The sequence below is a fragment of the Bos indicus x Bos taurus genome, chromosome 1 (assembly GCF_003369695.1).
Source record: "Bos indicus x Bos taurus breed Angus x Brahman F1 hybrid chromosome 1, Bos_hybrid_MaternalHap_v2.0, whole genome shotgun sequence".
NCBI lineage: Eukaryota > Metazoa > Chordata > Mammalia > Artiodactyla > Bovidae > Bos > Bos indicus x Bos taurus.
Window position 1 is genome coordinate 70,366,270 of NC_040076.1, and position 25,033 is coordinate 70,391,302.

Here is a 25,033-nt window from a genome sequence, read left to right on the forward strand (position 1 = left end):
ACGGACTCTGTGTCCGTGAAAGACTAAATCCATATCCTGGCAGTGCTTCCAGTGCTCCCATGCAGCACTAAGGCAAGCCCAAAGGGCAGCTTAATTGGGTCCTAAGGACTCAGAGACACTGAAGCAGATGTCAGCAACAGAAATTCATCACCACTGACTTTCCCCATCCTACCCCACACACAAACACACCACCATTCTTCACCCAGCCTCCTAGCCCCCAGGATCTGTCCTGGGGCCCAGAAGCATAGATACTCCTCACTCCTGACAGGCTGTCCTCAGCTCACCAGCAGACCTCGGGGTCCAGGCTATCTGGCTGCCCCTTTACCTGCGATTCCTCCTCAGCCCCAGTCAGGCGCTGATATGCAGATCTCTCCCCCATGAAATCCAAACTCCCGGCTTTAGGGCCAGAGAGGGGAGCAGAGCCCTCCCGCAGCCCCCCACCGCTCCAGCACACCGGCAGCGTCACTGCCCTGCGTCCTGAGGGGCCGGGCCTCTGACATCCTTCAGAAGGAGGGCAGGGGCTGTTATAGCGCCTCGGCCAGGGGAAGGCCAGGTCCTCTGCCCCACATGCACCCCACATCTGCCACCTGCAGCCCGAGCAGAGCGGGTTGGTTAGCGGCCTCTCCCGCTGTGCCTGCGGCTGCCCTTCCCCCAATCCCATGCCCAGCCTCCATTCCAAGGAGCCACCTCTCCGCAGAGCAGCGCCACCAGCTGCCCTCCCGCCCCGACCCAGAGAGCCAGGTGTGGGTCCGCACCTTTACTGACCACAGACCCACAGCTCCCCTCAGCCCCTGGCCGCCTCCAGGACCTCAGAGCCACCGATCAGGTCCTGGGAATTCAAGAGCCCCCATACTCCATGATAAGGAGGGGGATCCATCCAAGAGCCCCTATTCTGACTCAACCCGAGACCCCTCCCTCTAGACCTTGGGGCCTGAAACCTCTCCTTCCAGCCCAGCTTCTACCTGGCTGCAAGAATGCGCCCACCTGGCAGGCTCCGCAGTGCACCGCCGCGGCTCCGCACTGCCGCTCCGCACTCCGAGCTAACCTGCCCAGCCCACTCCTCGCCGGCTATGGAAGCCACGCCCCCGGCATCCACACAGGGAAGGAGACCGCAGGCCACCGCAGCCCCCGCCTCCGTCTCTTGGCCTTGACTTCTCCCTGCCGCCGTCCCTCCCCCATCCCACCCCAAGACTGTGCTGGCCCAGTGCCAGGGAGCTCAGAGCCTTCAGGGCCGGGGAGAGTACTGGGGCTGACCTCTCTGGCCTCAGAAGAGTGCAAGTACCCACACTCCCTGCTGGAGGAGCTGCTCCAACAGGAGTCCAACGGGCAGTCTCCCCAGTGCCGCGATGAGGACACTGCCAATGGAAGAAGGCCCACTGCAGAGGCTCTTCCTCTCCCTCTAGCCCGGAGGGCCCCAAGGTGCCACACGCACACCCTCTCATTACGATGGCATGTGAAGCATCCACTGACTCCTCAGCACCAGCTATTTAGGGCTGAGCTCAAGGCACCCTCACCCCTTTGGGGTTTGGGGCAGAGGAGGAGGGAAACGCTGAGACATCAACACACACCACTTCAAGACTGAGGAAGGAGACCCCAAGTGGGCACCAAGTGAGTTCCCATAAGGCTCACTGTCTTCAAAAGCTCCTTCTCCACCTTGAAGCACGCTGGTACAGGGGATGACCTTGCCAGGGTATGTGTTGTTACTCAGTCATGTCCAACTCTTTACGACCCCATGGATGGTAGCCCACCAGGCTCCTCTGTCCATGAGATTCTCCAAGCAAGAATACTGGAGTGGGTTGCCATTCCCTTCTCCAGGGGATCTTTCTGACCCAGAGATCGAACGGGAATCTCCTGCATTGCAGGCAGATTCGTTACTGCTAAGCCACCAGGGAAGAGACCCTACCAGGCAGGGTGCTTATTCTAGGCAGAAGCTCCTTTGCTCCTAGTGCAGGTCTCCAGAGCTCCAGAAGGCAGAAACTGGTTTTGGGAACAGCAGCAGGAACCCAAACTCAGGAGACTGTAGAGATAGAGAGGTTGAAAAAGATGCCCACACATCCTTTCTCCAGGTTGGATAAAGGGTTCGATCTAAACCATTCCCCCTTCCTGCTTTCTTCCTGCCTCCTCCCTTCCTAAATCTCTTGCCTCCTACTGCCATCCTGTTACAAGACATCCACAAGATCCAAACTGCCTCTCGGGTTTAGGGAATCTACCCCACAGGTACACCCCATGATCAACAACTTGGCCCCTTATCTCCAAAGGCAGCCGATAATGGCCAGGAACCAGCCTGCCTCTGCTGTCCCCTCCCCTCCCCCAGGCTCTCCTACAGCATCAGTGGAGTGACAAATCTACACTGAGGAGCAGACGTGACATGTAATTTCCGGCCAGAGGATTTTTCCAAAACAATCTACCGTATTCTCAAGAATATATGCCAACCCCACCTCCAGGCCAGCCCTCTCCCACCTCTGCCTTCCCTCTTCTCCAGGCCCTGGAGGGAAGATAACATATAGGAGAGGAGAAAGAGTGTGTGTTTGGGGAGAGGGGGGCGGGGGGTAGGTTATGGCTCTTCTTCCGACCTGAGGATTATCTTGCCTCCACATGCTAGCCCCACCAAACCCAGTCAACTTCAACTCACCCCTCTGTGTGCAGGGCCTAAGCTTCTGGACCAGGGCCAGGCTGGTTCCCCGTGGGACTTCATCCCAGAGGAACTGCATCAGGAAACCTCACTCCTTCAGGTCATCCCAGGTCTGAAATCACACTGGTCTGGGAGGAGGCTGGCCACAGGCCAAGGGAGAGAAGAGGGTGATTCAGACACACACCATGACTGTCCACACCCTCTCCATCTCCAGGACGCAGTGACCCACTCCCTTCCAGGGGAGCTTGGCAGCTGAGGTCCTGGGATAGACAGTCAAGGCTGAGGCATATTTGCCAGCACTGGGGGGCGCACAGGCCTTGAGTCTAACTAACCCTGAAGGTTCTTCACCCTTCTCCTTAACTGCTGGTATTTCTTAAGACTTTGAAACTCTCCCTTCCTTCTCTCTGTACCTGGGGGGTGGCAGTGGGGGGTCACCTCCTCTCCTCCTAGGGTTCCGATTAGCCCCATGTGCATTCCTGAGCTCCTGAAGCTCTAGACCTGTGTTTCCAGACATGCCCAGCTGGCTCCACCAGGGGGATACAGGGGTACCACACGCGTCCACACTGAGCTCAGCCTCCCCGACCTTAAACCAAGCGTGTGCTCCTGTCTCCGGACTGAAAATGTCATAAGCCAATGCCAGCCACCTAGGCTGGAAACCTCACCCTGGGCTCCCCGACCATAACTCCCTACTCACTCCCCCATGGGGCAGACCATAAAATCTGCTCTCTGCCTCCTCATTCTCCCTCCCATCAATCTCACTGCGATGAGAGTCAGAAAGAACCTGAACTGAAATCTTGGTTGTATCACTCTCTAATCATTTGGGCAACTGACAACCTCTAAGCCTCAATTTCCTTATCTGTAAAATGGAGATAAACAATGCCTCCTGCATCAAGTGCAAACTCAGTGAGGTCACGAGTAGCACACCTGGCACAGCATCCGGTACACAGTCCCTACTGTTACACTCATCTGAACACAAGTCTCAAGTTCCTTTCCTGCTTGCATCCTTCTGTAACTCCTCACTGAGCCAATTACAAGGCCCTTCACAATCCACCTCTCGTATATTTGTCCACCTCCACCTCTTTTATCATTTCCTTCAAATGTCTCCATGTTCCAACCAAATCAAATAGCCTTTCCTGGAGCTTAATGTCTTTGTGCTATGCTTTGCGATTTACTGTCTACATCATGAACTCCTACACATCCCTCAAGACCCAGCTAAAACATCACTTCCTTTATGAATTCCTATTTCCTATTCCCAAATGGTTAATTTTTTTTTTTACAATGCTTCCTATGTTATCTTGTTAAAGTATATTTGAAACCAAAGTGGCATATCACATAATAGCACATGTGGAAAATAGTCAAGAGAATGAAAAAAAATGTTTAATTATCCATCATGTTCTGCTCCTTTAAGGGTCACTGTTTCTGTACCACTCTGTATTAATATAAAATTCTATTGAGGGAGCCCTACATACGTACCTCTCTCGTGGTTTATACATTGTAAAATAACCATCTGAAGAAGAATCTGGCAAGGCACAGGTGGTCAACAGAGTTCGCTGAAAAGGACCTCAAGCCTTTGTGATGGACCTGTCTATATTCCAGTGAGCTGTGCCACCTACGTCCAGTGAATATCAGGAATAAACCTGGTTGCCCTCGTTGGCTCTGGCTTTGCTCCGCTTCCCCCACCAACCCCTACCCTCTGTCATTATTTCTAATCCAGAAAAGCAAGTAACTTTGTGTGGGCTACCAATCTCGTTACAGTTACCCCTGTCCCAGAACTACTAAGCTACTTTGCTCCCACAAAGCTATCTCAGCTCCGGGGGACAGCACAGCAGTCCCTCAAGACAGAGGGGGAGTTTTGACTGAAGGCTGCCTTCTCATCAGACTGGACGGAGATGCTGAGAGAGGGAGAGCTGGGGTACAAGACGCCACAGGGTTGACTGATGGGAAGGAGGTCTGGTTTGTCAGGCATCCCAGCCGCAAAGAGAGAGAAAGGACAGGGACAAGGCAGTGAGAGGGTGGGAAGGCAGGGCGTGGAAGCCGGCACAGACACACCAGGTCAGGGACCCTCCTATACCTCATCTCCTTTGACTCCAACAGAGAAGGAAGTGTAACTTTCAGAAAGCAAAGGGAAGAAGCTGACTAAACAGCACAACACAGACCCAGGCTGACCCCAACACCTCACCATATCTATCAATTTGCTCTTGAACGTATTTTGTAGCTGTTTCACGCTCCACCAGTTGAAGACTGGTGTGCCAACCCTGACACCCAGAGAGAGGACACAGAGAGTCCTGACACATTCCTGAGGCATCCCTCCCCCGCATAGAAACACCACCCGCGTGTGTCAGTGGGTAAATTCCAGCAGCTGTCTGGGTCTCTTGCACACACGTACCACACACGCCTGAGTGCCAGGGCTGGGATGCAGGGCACTGCAGCGAGCTGCCTCTCAGCACCCTCTGGCCCAAGCATCATCACGGCACCAAGGCCCAGAAGTACAGGCTCCTGGGAAGAGATGAAGGATGGAGTCCGGCTTGCAGCAGCCAGCCACTCCCAGAGCTCTTCAGGGCTGGTCCTGCTCAGGCCTCACCCCACCCCCACCCCCTCAGCAAGAGCCTAGAGCTGAAGGGGCCTATTGTTGGGGCCTGGAGGTGGGGTGGGGAATGAAGCCAGAGCTGTGAACTGGAGAGCATTTACTCTGAGAGCAGGACTGCTCATCCCCCTGGGACCATGTCCACACCAGAACCCCAGGAGCTAGGAATATCCAGTGCAGGGTGGACTGCTGAACTGGGAGAGGAGGAGTCCGAAGGTGGGAGTGAGAGAAATGTCAGGGACTACAAAATATTTTAAGTTACCTTACATCCCACCCATTTTAGCCATAAAGAAACTGAGACCCTGAAAGGGAAGGACCACGCCAGGTCTCAGGCGCCTTAGAAGCTGTCACAAGGAATGGATGCCTACGAGTCAGGGGAGATCAACAGTTCAGAGCAACGGTGATTCCCTTCTAGCCATGAAGGGGCAGCCTTGCCAAGGTCAGGGGCCTGGGAAGAGAACTTGCCTCAGTGGGAGTCACAGCATCCAGGCGACAGGCAGAGACAGGAAGAACCCGGAGTTCTCACCTCCAACAGAAGCCTGTGGCTCCCAGAACCTAGAGGTGCTGAAGGAGGGCCCAGACCAAACTTCTCAACACCCGCCTCCTTCAGTCACTCACCACATACCCACTATGTGCTCACCCTGTGCTAGGTTTGGGGAAGTATGACAGAGAAGTCACAACCTGGGTTCTCAAAAAGACACTGTGTGCAAGTTCTTCACTAAAAGCTTTTATTTTTTTATTGCCTGAATAACCTTCCCCCTTACTACCCTACGTTATCCCAGTTTTACAGATGAGGAAACTGAGGCTCTGGAGACATGACCAGGGTCATGCAGGGAGTAACAGCTGAACCAGAATTCAGTCCATATACAACCGGACACGAAACGGCTTGGTTGGAGGGTTGGGGCTCATGGAGGGCAGGACTGGAATCCTATTTGTTTATATTTAACTGAATGAATTCATGGATCCTGGGAGGAAGTTTAAAGAGGGGACAGAGGTTTCAGGAAAAGACACATGCACATAATTCCACTTCTTCCCAAAACCCTCCTGAGGTGGCAACTGTCAAAAGAGGAACTTTCTGAATGGCACAAGTCCCTAAGGACAGGAAGAAGAGCAGAGGAGAAAAACCACAACAAAGCTTTAGAAGCCAGAAAGCAGATGGGCCAGTGGCTACGGAGAGCAGACCTGAGAAAATCCCCAGTCTCAGGGTGAAAAGTCCTTGACTGCCCCCCACAGAATCCTCAGAAGACCTGGGAACTAGCAGCCCCAGAAACCTCTAGAAGAAGAACAGGAGACAGAGAGAAGTGCTAAAAATACACAGGATTAGTTAAAAGCTGTTTAAGAAGCAGTAAGACCCCTCTGGACTCCCTCCCCAATACAAAGCCACTGGGTGGCTGCCCTGGTACCACCCAGCAAAGTCGGGACTTTCCTTCAGAGGTAAACTGCCGGTCTCTGACTGGCACAGCAGGCTTGGCTGAGAACCGGATGCCATGGCCCTAAAAAGGAAGGCACACATAGACATGGCGATTCTAGTTCCCCTTCTGCATTCCCTCCAGCAACGTGGAGCCAGGCCTCCATCTCCTAGCAGAAGACAGGGGTATCCTTTCGGAGGACTCTGAACAGGCAAGAAAGATACAAAGAAACCAACCCTGGGAGTCCCCCTCAAACCGTCCAGCCAGGTCACCATATGAAGAGGCTCAGTCAACAAGACCACCCAGTGCTTGCAGTCAAGAGCAGATGACAAAAAAATTCTCAGACACCCAAGCAAAGCCTCTAACATGGAAGAAAGTAAAACACAGAAAAAAAGAACTGAGAATAAACAAGACTACACAAGAGAAGAAACTTTCTGACAGAAAATGCTCATTAATATCCTGAGAGAGACAAGATGTTTCATCTTGTCTTCTTATACAAAACAAGAAGACGATATATATATATATATATATATATATATATATTTTTTTTTTTTTAAACAAGGGGAATAAAAAATTACAAACAGGCAGAAGACATAAAAAATTCAATAGACCCATCACCACCTCTCCCAGCAGTCTTGCCCTGGCAGTAGGTGCTTATAAATTTGTTCAACAGATCTATTTGCAAATCTATTTGTTGAATAAATAATGAGGTACTATTTCAAACTTTAATGCCCATACAGATCACCTGAGGATTCTTGTTAAAATGCAGATTTAGATTCCACACATATGGGGTAGGGCCTAAGTTCTGCATTTCTAACAAGCTCCCAGTGATAATGTGCTGGTCCTTAGCCTACACTCTGAGAAGCAAGGGTCTCTGCTAAACTCTGGAGCAGTGGTTCTCTGCACTAGCTGTGTATTAAAAAATCACCTGGTGGGTAGGAATGTGTCAATGTATGGGTCCCACCCACTGAGATTCTAAACTTGGTCTAAGTGAGATTTAGGCACCATATCGTTAAATCTCTTCAGATGAATCCAGACTGGGGTTAAGAACTGCTGCTCTAGAGAGAAAGCCTGTAATTGTGCTAATCATTGGTCCTGGCCAGAACAGTCGTGTTTTCAAATATTCTCCGCCACTGACCCTGACCACTCTCAGAAGGCTCTTCTCATCATGGCCATGAGCACCAGTTTATGGGACTACTTACTATACAGATGATAATTCTTAACACTAAATCCTATTAATGTCAGTGGATGGAAAAATCATTCTACTAAATTTCTAAGAAATTCATTCTGAAAATTTCTTCTTCAGATTCACACACTTCTCTTAATTTTTCTAATTTAAAAAAATCTGAGTCTTAAAATGTTAGCAAATTAAGTCCTTAAAAAAAAAAAAAAAGGTGTTTTTTGTTTTTTAGTGAAATATGGATACTTCCCTAGCCAAAAATCCTAACCCATTCTTCCAATATGTCTATTAAAACTTAAGGTGACTTTAGTAGTTTTCTGTCTATTTCATCCATGCCATGGGATAAAAGAACATCAACAGACATTTTCTGCTATCAAAATTGCTAAAATCACAACAGAAGGGATGGAGGGAAAAGTACAGGGAATTGCCACAATGGAGAGCAAAAGTCCACACCAAAGCTACATAATTAAAGAATATTGGAGATGAAGAAAAGACGCTATAAACTTCTGGGCAAGGGGACAAAACAAGGATTGGGAATGACTTTAGACATTAATGTTAACTCTGGAACTTAACAGCAATGTTTTTAAGATTCCAGAGCAACTGCCAGCCTGAAAGTGAAAACCGCTCAGTCGTGTCCAACTCTTTGCGACCCCATGGACTGTATGCGACCCCATGGACTATACAGTCCATGGAATTCTTCAGGCCAGAATACTGGAGTGGGTAGCCTTTCTGTTCTCCAGGGGATCTTCCCAACCCAGGGATCGAACCCAGGTCTCCCAAATTGCAGGCAGATTCTTTACCAGCTGAGCACAAGGGAAGCCCAAGAATACTGGAGTGGGTAGCCTATCCCTTCTTCAGCAGATCTTCCCAACCCAGGAATCGAACCAGGGTCTCCTGCACTGCAGGCAGATTCTTTACCAACTGAGCTATCAGGGAAGCCCATTTCCAGCCTAGATCTCTATATTTACTAATTAAGTGACTTGATTATCAGACTGGCAAGGTCTCAGAATAATCTACCATTCTTTCACCCTCCTCTTGGGAAGCTATTGAACGATGCGCTATCCCAAACTAGAGAATAAACGGAACAAAGGGGAAGATAGGAAATGGGAAATGCAACACGGGAAGGCAGTGATGGAAATGCCCAGGATACTGAAAGGGAGAGCCCAGGAGGACAGCTAAGCATCAGTGATAGAGAGCAATTAATCCATGCCATCAGAGCACAAGGTCTGAAAGAGCCTTCTTCAGAAAGGTGAATCTGATAGAATTCTTAACAGAATTGACATCCTGAGAAATTCAGACAGCTAGTGTGGGGTCTAACTGAAAGGTACATAGAAAACTAAGCAAACAAGAAAAGTCAACTCCAGGAAAAACAAAAAAGTGTGCAGGAAAGGAGAAGTCATGGTTTACTACATCATACCATAAACAATGAATAGCAGACTGATGAAAAAATGAGATACATCCAGAGTGGATGGACTGGAAGATGGGAAGAGTAAAGGTGGTAGTGAGAGAATTAAAGTAAAATCCCCAGCTCTGGCCAAGACAGAACAATATAGATCAGACTTATCCTCCTGACAGAAACAACAGAAACATGGACAAAATACACAAAATGGTTTTGAAGACACCGTATATCAAGATACAAAGACCAGTGATACCTAGGAGACAGGAAACAGAGGAAGTCAGCCCTATAGTTGAGTTTCCAGGCTACAGAACAGGGAACTAAAAGCCCACAGATTCAAGAAGCTCAATGACTCAAACACAAGACACAAGAAGAAAAGTATATCATTGCACATCATAACCCAATTGCTCAAAGTCAGTGATAACATCTCAAGAAGTAGTTGGGAAAGGCAAAGGAGACATGCTACATACAGGGAACAAAGATGACAACAAATTTCTTGCAGAAAACAATGGAAATGAGAGGACAGAGACACTGTATCATTAAAACTAGTGATTTACAATTCTATTCCACTGAAAATATCTTTTTTAAAATAAAGACTAAATAAACTGTTTAAACATATAAAAGCTGAAAGAATTCAATACCAGCAGACCTGCACTATAATAAATGTTAAAAGAAATCCTTCAGACAGAAGAAAAATAATACCATATAGAAATGTGTGTGAGTGAAAGTTGCTCAGTCGTGTCCAACTCTGTGCAACCCTATGGACTGTTGCCCACCAGGCTCCTCTATCCACGGGATTTCCCAGGCAAGAATACTGGATTGGGTTGCCGCTTCCTTCTCCAGTATAGAAATATAGATTTATGCAAACAAATGAATAGCACTGGAAATGGCAACTACATGGTTAAATAGTTAACATATTTTTCTTACTGTTCAAAATACTTTAAAAGATAAATTAACTGTTTAAATAAAAATCTTACCATTGCTGCATGGGGGTTGTCACGTGCATAAATAAAATTTCTGATAATAACTGCATAAAGGAAAGAAAAAGTGAAAATGTACTATTTTATGGTTCTTACATCACTTGAAGGCAGACTATAATACATCAAAGATGTATATCATGAATCCTGCAGACATTACAAGGAAAGAAAACTATCCTCATAAAAATAGATGCAAAAAATCTTAACAAATTTTTTAGAAAACAGCATTCAACAATAGAAAGAATAATCATCATGACCCAATGGAGTTTGTCTCAGGAATGCAAGGTTGATCTAGCATTTGAAAAAAATTAATGCATGACAATTCCACACATTAACTAAAAAAGAAAATCCTATGATCATTTTGAGAAACACAGAAAAAGACATTTGACAAAATCCAACATCCATTTCTATGGATTTTCTATTAAAAATCCCAGTAAAATAAGAATAGAAGGGAGCTTATTCAAACTGATAAAGATCATACATGAAAAAAAACTATTCATAATGGTGAAATACTGAAGACTTTCCCCTGAAGATCAGGAACAATATATCTAATCTTCCACTTAATATTATGCCAGAGGATTAGCCAGTGCAATCAGGCAAGAAAAAGAAATAACAGATATAAAGATCAGAAAGGAAGAAGTAAAACTGCCTGTGCTAGCAGATGACATGACAGTCTATGTATAAAACCCAATGGAAGCCACAAAAAAGCTACTAGAACAAGTCTGTTCAGCAAGGTGGGAGGATATGAGTATATAATACTCAGAAGTAAAAAATTGGAAATTGAAATTTAACAAACAACACCATCTTACACCAACATTGTTGGCAATAGCAAAAGGTCGTAGCAATCATTGATGAATAAATGAAATGTAATATAGTCATACGATGGATGACTATTCAGCCTTAAAAGAAAAAAATTCTGACACATGCTACAACATGGATTAACCTTGAATACATTATGATAAGTCAAAAAAGCCAGTCACAAAAGGACAAACACTGTATGATGTCAAATTCATAGAGACAGAAAGTAGAATGCGACTGCCAGGGGCTGAGGTAGAAGGAGGAATACAGAGGTTGATTAATAGGTACAGAGTGTCAGTTCTGCAAGATAAAAAAAAGTTCTGGAGATGGATGACAGCAATGGTTGTACAACATAAATACACCTAACCTGGAGAATCCCAGGGACAGAGAAGCCTGGTGGGCTGCAGTCCATGGGGTCGCAGAGTCGGACATGACTGAAGCGACTTAGCAGCAGCAGCAACCCTACTGAACGACACACTTAAAAATGGTTAACATGGTAAGTTTTCTGTTGTGTATATTTTACCACAGTTAAGGTAGATAAATTTTTAAACAAAATGCTGAATTCCATTAAAAATGCCATTTATAACAACACCAAAAATTTGCAATACTTAAGGATACATCTGACAAAAGATTTAAAAGGTTTGTACACTGTAAACTACAAAACATTGGTGAAACTCATAAATATAAATAAATACAGAGGTGCACATTGTGCATGGGTCAGGTTCAATATTCTAAGATATCAATTCTCCCCAAATTGGTCTATAGAGTCAATGCAATTCCAGCAGGCTATTTTGTAGAAATTAACAAATGGCTCTAAAATACAAATGTGCAACAAACCCAGAATAACTACAGCAATTCTGAAAAGGAAAAACAAAGTTCAAGATCTTTCCGTGATTTCAAGACTTACAATAAAATCTAGTGATCAAGATAATGTGGTCCTGGGATAAAGATAGAAAAGTTAGATCAATGGAACAAAACAAAATTCACAATCAGATCTACACATATACAACTGATTTTCAATAAAGGTACAAAGACAACTCCATGGAGAAACAAGTCTATTCAAAAAATTCTGGTGAACAACTGGACCTCCACATGCAAAAAACTGAACACCCTGCACCATATACTAACCCAAGAATTAAACCCAAATAGACCATAGACCTAAATGTAAAATCCATAACTATAAAAGTTATAGGAGGAAACCATCGTGCTTTCAGTCAGGCAGAGAGTTCTTAAGACACCAAAAGCGAAATCCATAAGAGAACACATTGGTAAATTGAAGTTCATTAAAATCTAAAACTTTGGCTCTTTGAAAGACACAGTTAGGAGAATCAAAATGCAAACCAAAGCCTGGAAGAAAATATTTTCAAATCATATATCCCATAAAAGGCTTGAATCCAGAATACAAAAGAACGCCCAAAACTTAGAATGGAAAAAAAAAACCCACACAATTAAAAAATGGGTAAACAATTTGAACAGACACATCACCAAAGATAAACAGATGGCAAATAAGCACATGAAAAGATGCTCAACATTAGTCATTACATAAACGCAAATTAAAACCAAAATGAGATAGCATTACAGACCTATTAGGGTGTCTAAATTTAAAGAGACTGACAAATGCTGACAAAGTAGCAAACTAGAACTTTCATACACAGTTGGTGGGGATGTAAATTGGTACAACCACTGTGGAAAGCAGTCTGGCACTTTGTTAAAAAATGAAATGTACATCTACCATATGCTCCAACTATTCCAGTCCTAAGGATCTCTCCAAGAGAAATAAAAGTATATGTCCATACAAATAATTATACAAATGTTCTTAATAGTTTTACTGTAATAACCAAAAACTGAAAACAACCCATCAGGAGGTTAATGGATAAAGAGACTGTGGCATGCACATACAAAGGAATACTACTCAGCAATAAAAAGGAATAAGCAATTGATACACACAAGAACATGGATGCATCTCAAAATAATTATGCTGACTTAAAGAAAGCCAAGCCAAAACAAACAAACAAAAATACTGTATGATTCCATTTCCTTAAATATAGGTAATGTGAACTAATGTGTAGTGACAGAAAGCAGACCACTGTTACCTAGGGAAGGGGGATGGCAAAGGAGGGACAGGACGAATGAATTACAAAGGGGCACAAAAGAACTTTTGTGGGGGAGTCTGAAAATAATGGCTATGTTCATTATCTTGATTGTGGTGGTAGTTTTCCAGGTATATACAAATGTTAAAACTTATTAAATTATGTTTTAAATATGTTCCAATAAATATATTCCAATATGTTCCTCAATAAAGCTGTTAATAAAAACAAAAAAGCACTTCATCTTCCAGAATAAAACACAGGGCAGGGTAATAATCATGGACTTCGGGGACACAGGAAAAGGTCTGGGAGCACCAACCCCTCCTACCTAATGTCCACTCCCATGGCTCCTAGGAAGGTGGATGCTAGGCTGGCAAAGGGTCTGAGCCCTCTGCACTGAGGACACTGTCGGGAAAACAGCAGCCCACCTCATAGAGGAGGAAACTGAAGCCCAGAGACATTATCTTGCCTCAGAGGGTTACACAGCTAGTAAATGGTTTAAACCCAGACCTGCCAAAGTCCTTTCTCTTCATCTACCACAAATTCAAGAATCAACCTGAAAAAGGGTAAAGGTGTGCGCTTGTGTGTCTGTATTCAGAACAATTCTCTCCACTGAAACCAGAGAGCCAGAACCAGTCTGGCCATCCCAAGAGCCAGACTCCTTGGACACAGAAGCTGAACTTCCGGTGCCTGAGTGTTTGTGGTGGCAGGATGACAGGCAGGCGTGGGATGAAGCTGACAGTCAAGTCTGGGTTTGCATGGGGAGCAGGCTAACCGGCTCCTCCAGCGGAGTCCCAGCAGCTGCCTGCCGAGGATGCCACCACCACTCTCCATGCCTGACAGAAAAGGACCATCTCCACCCAGTCCGGTTGGGACAGGGGTTCTGGGGGCCATCTGACTCAGAGCCACTCCCTGGGCTGGGGCAGAGATGGGTCTTGGCGACGGTCCTGAGACAGGCAGCAATTTGCACCCACCTCCACCTGAGGGCTAGAGAAGCAAGAACCCACACAGTGCCAGGTAAGAGATGAACATCCGTAAGAGGACGAGGCCCATAGATGAACCACCAAGTCCCTATGGGGCAGGAATGAACAGCCTGGCACCCAGACCATGAGGGAGTCAAAAGGAAGCCATATTTAGCCCCCACCTCTGCAAGCCCTACCTCCAAGCTGGGCTGGAAGCTGGCCCTGGCTGGTACAGAACTCATGATGCCACAGCTCAGCTGCTCATCTGTCCACCTCCTTGGGGTGGGGCAGAGGTCTGGGCCACACAGGATGCCCCGAGTCCAGCGATGCAGATACCCCTCCTCTCCCTCATTTTCAGACTGGGGTCCTGAGAGCCCACACGGAGACAGGGCCTCACCAGTGGCTCTCCACCCTCCTGCCCACTATTTATCCTTGGCTCTGGGCCCTCACTATTAATCAAATGTGACAAGAAGGTGTGGCGGGAGCAGGTCAGGCTCGTGCCCAAGTCACTGATTGCCACACTCATCTCAGCTCATGTGGCTACAGTTACAAGATAAGGTCCTGTCCTTGCAATGTTGCCCCTTCCCTTTTTTGGAATGTGATTTGAGGACGTGAGGCAGCCTGTGCTGACTGCACCACCCCAGCTAGGGCATGAAGCACCTCCACTGGTAGCTGGCTGGGGGGTGGGGGGGAGGCGATTACTTCCTCTGCAACCTCACCCTAGGGCTACCCCTCTCTTCCTTCTGCCCAGGCCTGGCAGTCACCCAGACAGTCTCACCGCCAGTCTAGACTCTAAGGAAATGTCCCATCACTCCAGTTGGCACAAACAGTGCTGGGGGGAGGGGCCCTGCCTTGCCGTTGAAAACTGCACTGCTTGGGTCCTCTCCAGGTTTAAACACGGGGAAGGAAAAAAAAGGCAGTTCGGAGACCACGCTCTCCTGAAGTAACTACAGCCCCCTCCTTCCAATTGAGAACAGAACTGGGCTTCCTTACCTGCTGCCTTCCACTGGCTCACTGCAGACACTGCTTCTATGATGTCCCAGCCGAGGTGGCAGAAAAGGACCCAGCAGGGCACTGCTTGCTACCGGGCAGTGGTTTCCAACGCCCCCAGGTTCGCGGTGCTCTTCTTCTCCCCTCTCCCCAAACCCCTACATTCTGCGCTCACCTCGACCCCGGCCCGGCCCCGCCCGGCCCTGGTGCCGAGCAGCCGGCCCGTGGGTTACCACCTCCTCCTCCGCCTGCGCCTCCGGATCCTGTGCCCCTCAGGGGGACCCTCCGCCTCCTGGGACCCCTTCCCGTCCAGGTATGTTTCCTGGACAGCCCGCACCACCTGTCCCTCCTGTACCCCAGGCAGCCAATTCGCTTCCTGCACCCCCAGACGTCCCTCTCCCTCAGGCCCCCGGGGCCCCACTGGCCGGGCCCTCCCCAGCAGTTCGAGTCTCTTGCGACGGGCCGGGACCTCTCCCAGGACCACCGCCTCCCGTCTGAGGTGCCCGCAGCTCTCCCAGTACTGCTCCCCGGAACTTTCGAGCTCGTCTCTGCGCTCCCAAGAGCCCTCCCCGAACTCGGACAGCTGCTCGGGCTGCTGCAGCAGCCGACGTGGGCTCCCCTCCCCCCGTTCCTGCACCCCGGTGCGGGCCTCCCCCCGCTCCTGCACTGCGGGGCTGCTTTCCCCTTTCTCCTGGTGCTGCTTGCCGGGCCCCAGCCCCTCCTCCTGCACCACCGGCCAGCCCGCGGAGCCAGTCCACGGCGGCGGGCGCCTCCAGTCCGCGCCGTCCGGCGGCCCCCACACCACCCCCAGACTGGGCTCGTGGCCCCGGCCGCCCCGCTCCTGCACCCCCGGGCCCACCCCGCCCTCCTCCTGCACCGCCGGACCCACGCCCCCCTGCTCCTCCACGCCGAGCTTCAGCCCGCGGAGCTGCTGCGGGCCCCAGCTGAGAACCCCGACCAGCTGCGGCTGCTGCTCCGGCAGCCCTGGGCTGAGCCCGCCGCGCTCTTCCTGCACAACTCCCCGCCTGGGGCCCCCAGCCGGCACTGCCCAACGCACTCGCCTGCCCCCCAGAGGCCGCGCGGTCCCGCCCCTCCAGATGGTGCTGTCCTCGGCGTCCGCTCACACCTCCCCGCGCCCGGCTGCTTCCGCCCCGTCCCCCGGGGGAGGGGGCTGCGGGGTAGCGTCCCCTCCCGCTCCGCCCCCCGTCCCGGTCCCGGCTCCCTGCCCTCGCTCCTGGGCGTCGAGGTCCGCCCGCCGGGCGCCGCGCCCTGCGCCGGCCCCCGCAGGTGCTGCGGCCCAGCGCGCCGGCCCAAGAGCCAGGAGCGCCCGCCCTCCCGCCGGAGTTCCTGGAACCCGCCTGCGCCTGCGCCGCCCCAGGGGGCGGGGCCCGGCGGGATTGACCCGCCCCTTTAAGGGGCCCTGTCCTACTTACTCCTCCCTCTCCCTCTTCCTTCAAACCGGCTACCACTCCCCCTTCTTCATCCCGCCAGAGGAGCTGCTTGCGCCTTCTGGTGGAGCCAAAGGGAGAAGACGTGAAGCAGAAGGTAGAGAGTTCACATTGAGCCGGTGTAGTCAACAGGGCCCAGTGGAGGAGCATTGAAATAGGAGCCTCGAATTCTAAGCAGCAGTTCAGCCGCTCCCCCTACTTAGCATGTAGCGTTGAAAAAAAAAAAATCATCACTTCCCCCTGGCCTCAGTTCCTTCGTTTCTAAAATGAAGAGACTGAATTGGGAAGTTTCCAAGGTCCCAATCCAGTGAGTGAGTGACTGCAGAGAAGGAGTCTAATCCTAATCTCTCAGCAGCAGCCCAGAGGCCAAACTGGACCGCCTTGACCCTTTCCCTGGGTCTAAGGGGGAGCTGGGCTCAGGCCTGTGACACTTCTTGCTAGGGGAGTACAAGCATAAAGAGCTCCAGGCAAAGAGGGCCTTCCTCCCTCCTCCACTGCTCCCTCTTGGGCCTGCACCTCGGAAGAAGGAGAAAATTCAGAGCTCTTCTCCCAGTGTCGGTGCAGCCTGCCTAACCCAGCCCCAGGCAGCCTTGTGTGTGTGTGGGGGGGGGGGGGGGGGGGCGGGGGGGGGAGGGGGCGGCTTATAACCCGAAGACTTAGGGCAATTGGCCCTGTTACTGACGGTACTTCATCTGTAAAATGTGTATAGTAATCAAACAACTCCAGACAGAACTGTCCCAAGGATCAGACAGCAGAGAACTCTGTAAAGGTGTCTTCTCTGCGCGCCTATTCTCCCGCGTTGGGCCCAAGGGCTCTGGTCTGAGACAGTGGGGCAATGAGAAGGGGTGGGTTCTAGACGGCTATGGGGGGCTGGACTGGGTGGATTTGGGTCATGGCGTCTTGCCCTGTGAGGTGAGCAGGACAACTTCCTACTAAATCATTCGCTACCAGTGTCTGTAAGGTTTGCCCTTTGTCATGGAGCAGGGGCCACAGAGCAGGAAGGTGAATGCACCCAACCTGGGCCGAGACAGGGTGTAGGGCGCCACAGGTGATAGAAATGAGGCTGTACACAATTAAGCAACAGCTGGTAGAGTGAAGCCAGGGTTCAAATCCAGTTTTCTGACTCCCAAGTCTGCTCTGAACCACTAAGACACAACAAAGCAACACCAAACCCAGGAACTTTGGGAAGCATCAGGTCTGCCTAGGTTTTGGGGATCAGTAGATGCAAACAACAATTTGGAGCAAGTTTTTCTGCTAATAAGCTCAAAATTAAACAAGGCAAGAGGTCAAAGCACCTATGTGCTGGATGGTCCTGCTGATTCTCTTAGGGGAGCCCGACTCCCCATCCTCCCATCTCCCCTCCAGTTGCTCTCAGGGGCCAGACCCATGCCTCTGGTCCCTAGTGCAGGGTTACCTGGACCGTTAGGCTCACAGAAAAGAGGCCTCCTGCTCCCCACACCCATCCTGCCCAGTCCCAGCTCCTGGACTGTCCCCACCACCACGTTGAGCAGTGGGAGCTGTGATGGAAATTGTCTCAGAGGATGGCTCCTTCTCTGCATTGTCTGATGACTCTGGTACTAGTAGCCAGGGAGTCTCATCTCCCCCAAGGGGACTGACACCATAATGGAGTAAATGAGACAGGCTAGAAGCACAAGGTTCAGGAGATTCAGGAGGTGGCTGCAGAAATAACCCCAGCCCTCCTGTATGCCTGTGCCAGTCTCTTCCCAGAACTGGAACTTGAAGAGAGCTGCCCACAGCAGAGTGACTCTGCAGGGAGAAGGGCTTGTCGGGTCTAGTTCTAAGTAGAGGTGGCCCGAGCTGCTTGAGGGAGGCTTGTGGCGCTGCCCTTAAGAAGGCTTGAGACGGTTGCACGCAGGGTAAGCAGGAGGGCAAGGAAGGCAGCCTGTCTCATACCTGTAAGCAGGTGTTCAGCCAAGAGTGGTGGATGCTGCGGAGTTATTGGGCTGAAGGTTTTTCTTTGGTTCTGTTTTGTTTTTAAAAAGAGAGAAATGTTTTTAAACTCCTGTTACAACCTAATAGTAGCTGAACTGAATTTAGTGTTTTAATTGGCTTTTTTTAAAATGAAAAGACAATAATAGAAAATGTCAGAATATAATCTTTTTGAACTTTTCACTGAGTCATAACATGCATCCAGAGAAATGCAAAGACTTGGGTTTTACAAAGTGTGTATACCCAGGACTGAGATCAAGAAACACCACAATCAGGATTCATATATAAGTTTTAAAAGAAACTTTATTATATTAATCTTCAAGCATGCCCTTCATATTCATGATTTACTTTTAACTTTCTGACAGCCCCATCCTGCCACCACCCCCAACATAAACTCCATAATAACAGGAAGTTTTGCCTGGGAACAGACTGGCACAGGCACCTAGAACAATGCCAGGTATACAGTAGGTGCCAGGAATACTTATTGAATGGATTAGAGTCCATCACAGATAGTGTAACCAACCAGATAATGTAACTCTATGGGGCCTTCCCAGGATAGACCACCCCTCTACCCACCCCACCATGTCTTCCGCCTGCCTCTTTTCTGTAGAAAAACTTTAGCCTCTTAGGCCTTCCCCAAGTTCCAATAAAAAATAAATTTAATCAGAGAGGTAAGAAAATGCAGAAATAAAGCATAACAGCCAAGCAAGACGAAACAATAATACTTTAGCCGTTAAACAAAGTCAAGACCCTTTAGTTCCTCCTCAAGGGCTATAGATAATATCCTAAGCCATGTCCTTTGAGCTGTTTGACAGATACTAAAACCCCCACCAGGTGGAATAAGTTAACTGTGTGCCGCCCACAAGCATGTAGACCCCGGACCAATTGGAACCAGCAGGTTGGTGATGTTGACTCCCAGTTACATCACCACCAGCCAATCAGAAGGAGATCCATGAGCTGATTATGCATCCTTCAATCTCCCCTCCCTCACTCTGTCCTTAAAAGTTTTTCCTGGACCCATCAGGGAATTGGGTCTTTGGAACTCTAGCTGCCTGGACTCATTGCCTGGTGTCCTGCAATGAATGGTGCACTTTTCTTGATCACAAGAAAGTGGATTAGCTGTGCACAAGTGAACGAATCCAAGTTTGCTTCAGTAAGAATAATAGAAGTATTTTTATGATATTTTAATTTCATTATTTACAAATGTATGTGCTGTACATCCTGCTATAAAATGTGTTTCCCTCTGTAGGTCAGAGGCAAAAACTTCTGAAGGCAAGTGCTCTAACTTGAGAAAGTTGGGGAGGCTGTGGTTCCGGCCAGGGCGATGAGTATGGATGAAGTGGAATAGTATGCTGGCTTGACCAGTGCTTCTCAATCAGGTTCGTATTCAGCAAGCTGGGAAGGGGATGCTGAGATTCTGTATTTCTTTCAGGCTCCTACACTTGAGTAGTGCCTTGAACCCAGAGATTCTCCATAAGGCTGCACATAAGAATCACGTGGGAAGGGCTTTTAAAAACTCTGCTGCCTAAGTTCCACCCCAGAACAATTAAATTTGAATCTCTAGGATGGGGCTCAGCAGCCATTGGTTTTAAAAGTTCACCATGTGCAAACAGAAACAGTGGGTGCTGGTTCCCTGGAGTACCTCCAGTGCCTGAGCTGAGGTGGGAGGAAAGTGAGGTGTGGGGTTAGGACAGATATCTGAGCAAACGATGCAGTATGACAAAGGACCATCTGCCCCTTAGTGGAGCTTTTAGAGAGGGATTTCTAAAGGAATTATTTGGCATGGGGCTATCTGTTAACCCAGGTCACGTCTTCCCAGGACCGAGAACGGACAGTGCCTTCATCCTATCGAGCAAGTCGGAGCTCCCCAGAGCTGCTCGGGCAGCTGGGCTCACACGCTTCCAAACAGTTCAGACAGTTACTAGAGCAGTGGGAGGAGATTCTGCCAGCTGCTCCCACGTGCCTGCGCCTTCTGCTGTGCTAGAGAAAAAGCCAGATGAACCCAGAGTTTACAAGCCCTGGATCAACATAGACTATTCAGAATGAAGCGCCATAGTCCTGGGTTCTGACGCCCCCTGGTGGACACTTTGAGTTGAAGTTGGTAACCGACAAACGGACTAAGGTACTCTTTTACTTATAATTTAACTTTTAATATAATTTTTAAAGGTTACTTTTCACTTAAAATTAAATTACAAAATATTGGCTGTATTCCCCATGTTGTACAATACATCCTTGAGCCTGTCTTTACACCCAATACTTGCTACCTCCCACTCCACCACCCCTATATTGCCCCCCCATAACAACTACTTTGTTCTTTGTATCTGAGTCTGCTTTTTTGTTTTATTCACGTTTGTTGTTTTTATTTTAGATTCCACATATAAACAATATCATACAGTATTTCTCTTTTAATTAATTTATTTTAATTGGAGGATAATTACAATATTGTGATGGCTTTTGCCATATATCAACCAACATGTATCAACCACAGGTATACATGTGTTCCCTCATCCTGAACACCCCCTCCCACCTCCCTTCCCACCCTATCCCTCTGGGTTGTCCCAGAGCACTGGCTTTGGGTGCCCTGCTTCATGCATCAAACTTACACTGGTTATCTGTTTTACACATGGTAGTATACATGTTTCAATGCTATTCTCTCAAATCCTCCCACCCTTGCCTTCTCCTACTGGGTCCAAAAGTCTGTTCTTTACACCTGTGTCCCCTTTGCTGCCCTGCATGTAGGATTGTCATTACTGTCTTTCTAAATTCCATATATCTATGCATTAATATATGGTATTTGTCTTCCTCTTTCTTATTTCACTCTGTATAATAGGATCCAGTTTCATCCACCTCATTAGGACTGACTCAAATACGTTCCTTTTTATAGCTAAGTAATATTCCATTGTGCATATGTACCACAACTTCCTTACCCATTTGTCTGCCGATGGACATCTAGGTTGCTTCCATGTCCTAGCTATTCCAACAATGAACATTGGGTACACGTGTCTCTTTCAGTTCTGGTTTCCTCAGTGTGTATGCCCAGCAGTGGGATTGTTGGGTCATATGACAGTTCTATTCCCAGTTTTTTAAGGAATCTCCACATTGTTCTCCATAGTGGCTGTAACCAATTTGCATTCCCACCAACAGTGTAAGAGGGTTTTCTTTTCTCCACATCCTCTCCAGCATTTGTTTATAGACTTTTGATAATAACCATTCTGACCAATGTGAGATGATACTATTTATTATGGTTTTGATTTGCATTTCTCTAATAATGAGTGATGTTGAGCATCTTTTCATGTGTTTATTAGCCATTCTTATGTCTTCTTTGAAGAAATGTCTGTTTAGTTCTTTTGCCCACTTTTTGATTGGGTTTATTTTACTTCACATAATGCCTTTAAGTCCATCTATGTTGCACAAATGGCAAAATTTCATTCTTTTTGTGGCTGAGTAGTACTCCATTGTGTGTATGTACCACATCTTTACCCATTCGTCTGCTGATGAACATTTAGATTGTTTTGCTGTATTGGCAATTGTAAATTGTGTTGCTGTGAACATTGGAGTGCATGTATCTTTCAAATAAGTGTTTTGGGTTATTTTCATACATACCCAGGAGTGGAACTGCTGGGGCATATAGCAGTTCCATTTTTGTTTTTTGGAGAAACCTCCAGTTGTCCACAGTGTTGACATCAATTTACATTCCCATCAGCAGTGTACAGGTTCCCTTCTCTCTACATCTTTGCCAACATTTCTTATTTGTGTTCTTTTTAATGATGGCCATTCTGACAGGTGTGAGGTGGTATTTCATTGTGGTTTTGATTTGCATTTCCCTGATGATTAGCAACAATGATTATTGCCAATTACCTTATAATTTGGTTATGCTTTTTTTGCTATGCAACAATTGGTATGAAATCAGGTTTTTTTTTCCCATGTAACAATTCATATGAAATCATTTTATCAATCTTTTCCCACATGGCACCTCTAATTTTCATTTCACATTATAGTTTATTTACTGTGTTGCTAGTTTCAGGTATATAACAAAGTGATTGTTGTACATTAAATCCACTCTTTCAAAGCTTGACTGCAGAAATAAACTTGTCAGTCCTTGCAAAAAAAAAATCCACTCTTTCTCAGATTCTTTTCCCTTATAGGTTATTATAGAGTGGACTTCCCTGTGCTCTACAGTAGGTCTCTGTTGATTATCTATTTTATATATAGTTGTGTGTATTAATCCCAAACTCCTGATTTATCCCTCCCCCATCTTTCCCCCATGGATACTGTAAATTTGTTTTCTATGTCTGTGAGTCTATTTGTTCTGTAAATAAGTTCATTTGTATCCTTTTTTTGATTCCATGTATAAGTGATATCATATATTTGTCTTTCTGATTTACTTCACTTAGTATGATAATCTCCAGGTTCATCCATGTTGCTGGCATTCTTTTTAATGGGTGAATAATATTCCAGTGTGTGTGTGTGTGTGTGTGTGTGTGTGTGTGTATATATGCACACACATACCACATCTTTATCCATTCATGTTGATGGACATGTAGGTTGCTTCCATGTCTTGGCTACTGTAATTAGTGTGGCTATGAACATTGGGGTGCATATATCATTTTGAATTGTATTTTTTTTCTGGATATATGACCAGGAGTGGAATTGCTGGATCATATGGTAGCTGTTTTTAGTTTTTAAAAGAACCTCGGTAGTAGTCTCCACAGTGGCTGCACCAACTTACATTCCCACCAACAGTCTAAGAGGGTTCCCTTTTCTTCATACCCTCTCCAGTATTTATTATTTGTAGACTTTTTGATGATGACCATTCTGACTGATGTGAGGTGATACCGCATTGTAGTTTTGATTTGCATTTCTCTAATAATCAGCGACGTTGACCATCATTTCATGTGCCTTTTGGCCATCTGTATGTCTTATTCAGAGAAATGTCTATTTAGATCTTCTGTGCATTTTTTTGATTGGGTTGTTTGTTTGATTTTGATTTGTATGAGTTGTTTGTATATATTTGAAAATTAATCTAAAACAAAAAGACAACCTACAGAATGGGAAAAAATACTTGCAAATGATGTGACCTGTTAGAGTGTTCTTAATGAAAACCAATGACCAAATGGACATCCACATGCATCCACATGCAAAAAAATGAATAAACCATATATTCTTTACAAAAATCCTTTATATGGAAAACTATAAAACTCCTAGAAGATAACATAGGGGAAAATCTAGATGGGTTTGGTGATACATGAAAGAAATAATTGATAAGCTGGATGTCATTAAAATTAAAAACTTTTGCTCTGCAAAGATAAAAAAGACAACCACAAACTGGGGGGGAAATATTTGTAAAACTCATATCTAATAAAGGACTGTTATCTAAAATACACCAAAAGAAAAAAAATCTTAAAACTCAACAATAAGAGAATAAACAACCTGCTTAAATCAGGAGCAAAAGATCTGAACAGACACTTCACCGAAGATATACACTTGGTAAATAAAAACATGAAAAGATGCCCAACATCTTGTCATTAGGGAAATACAAATTAAAATGAAACACCACTACAAACCTACTAGAATGGCCAAAATCCAAAACACTTGACACCACCAAATGCTGCCTAGGATGTGGCGTAACAGGAGCTCTCATTCTCTGCTAGTGGGAATGCAAAATGGCACAGTAACTTTGGAAGACATTTTAGAAGTTTCTTACAAAAAGATAACTCTTAACATATGATCCAGCAATTGCATTCCTTGGTATTTACCCAAATGAACTGAAAACCCAACGTCCACATAAACACCTGTACACGTCTTTATTCATAATTGCCAAAATTTAGAAGCAACAAAGATGTTCTTTGATAGGTGAATGGAGAAATAAACTCTTACATCAGATAATGGAATATTATTCAGCACTAAAAATAAACAAGCTATCAATCTATGAAAAGACATAGAGGAAACTTAAATGCATATTACTAACTGAAATAAGCCAATCTGAAAAAGTTACATTGAATGACCTGTATGATTCCCTAAGATGTAATGGAAAAACCTGAATGAACTTTTTGGCCAACCCAATACATGCCATTCTGGAAGAGGCAAAACTATGGAAACACTAAAAATTATCAGTGGTTGCCAGAGGTTACTGGGAAGGGAAGCTGAAGAGGCAGAACAGGATATTAAGGGCAGTAACATTACCCTGTCCGAGAAGGCAGTGGCACCCCACTCCAGTACTCTTGCCTGGAAAATCTCATGGGAGGAGGAGCCTGGTGGGCTGCAGTCCATGGGGTCGATAAGAGTCAGACATGACTGAGTGACTTCACTTTCACTTTTCACTTTCATGCATTGCAGAAGGAAATGGCAACCCACTCCAGTGTTCTTGCCTGGAGAATCCCAGGGACGGGGGAGCCTGGTGGGCTGCCGTCTACGGGGTCGCACAGAGTCGGACACGACTGAAGCAACTTAGCAGCAGCAGCAGCAACATTATCCTGTATTGTACTATAACGGTAAATACATCATTATACATTTGTCCAAACCCATAGAATGTAAACCACCAAGAGTGAATCTTAATGTAAACTATGGACTTTGGAGGATAATGATGTGTCAAGATAGAGTCACTGATTGTAACAAATGTA

At 46.8% G+C, this 25,033-nt stretch overlaps 2 protein-coding genes and 1 long non-coding RNA gene across 4 annotated transcripts in view; 2 read left to right on the forward strand and 1 right to left on the reverse strand.

The window, feature by feature from the left end:
* The window catches only part of TNK2 (tyrosine kinase non receptor 2), a 25,765-nt gene extending 24,707 nt beyond the window's left edge, over nucleotides 1-1,058 (reverse strand). Inside the window, exon 1 of one of the 2 annotated variants that reach the window (XM_027537075.1) lies at nucleotides 985-1,058. The gene's annotated coding sequence lies outside the window, so the exon portion shown is untranslated. The remainder of the gene's footprint in view (nucleotides 1-984) is intronic. The other variant, XM_027537090.1, reaches the window with a different exon arrangement.
* LOC113897744 (uncharacterized protein KIAA1522-like) overlaps nucleotides 1-16,429 on the forward strand; it is a 16,794-nt gene extending 365 nt beyond the window's left edge. Inside the window, exons 2-4 of the mRNA XM_027550694.1 lie at nucleotides 922-1,419; nucleotides 15,137-15,328; nucleotides 15,421-16,429. Coding sequence (XP_027406495.1) covers nucleotides 922-1,419; nucleotides 15,137-15,328; nucleotides 15,421-16,429 — 1,699 coding nt within the window. The remainder of the gene's footprint in view (nucleotides 1-921; nucleotides 1,420-15,136; nucleotides 15,329-15,420) is intronic.
* A 39-nt stretch (nucleotides 16,430-16,468) lies between these two features.
* On the forward strand, nucleotides 16,469-24,787 carry LOC113889849. The gene is made up of 4 exons (XR_003510364.1): nucleotides 16,469-16,560; nucleotides 19,663-19,792; nucleotides 20,233-20,535; nucleotides 24,750-24,787. It is a non-coding gene; the product is annotated as an uncharacterized LOC113889849 (long non-coding RNA).
* Nucleotides 24,788-25,033: the final 246 nt, after the last annotated feature.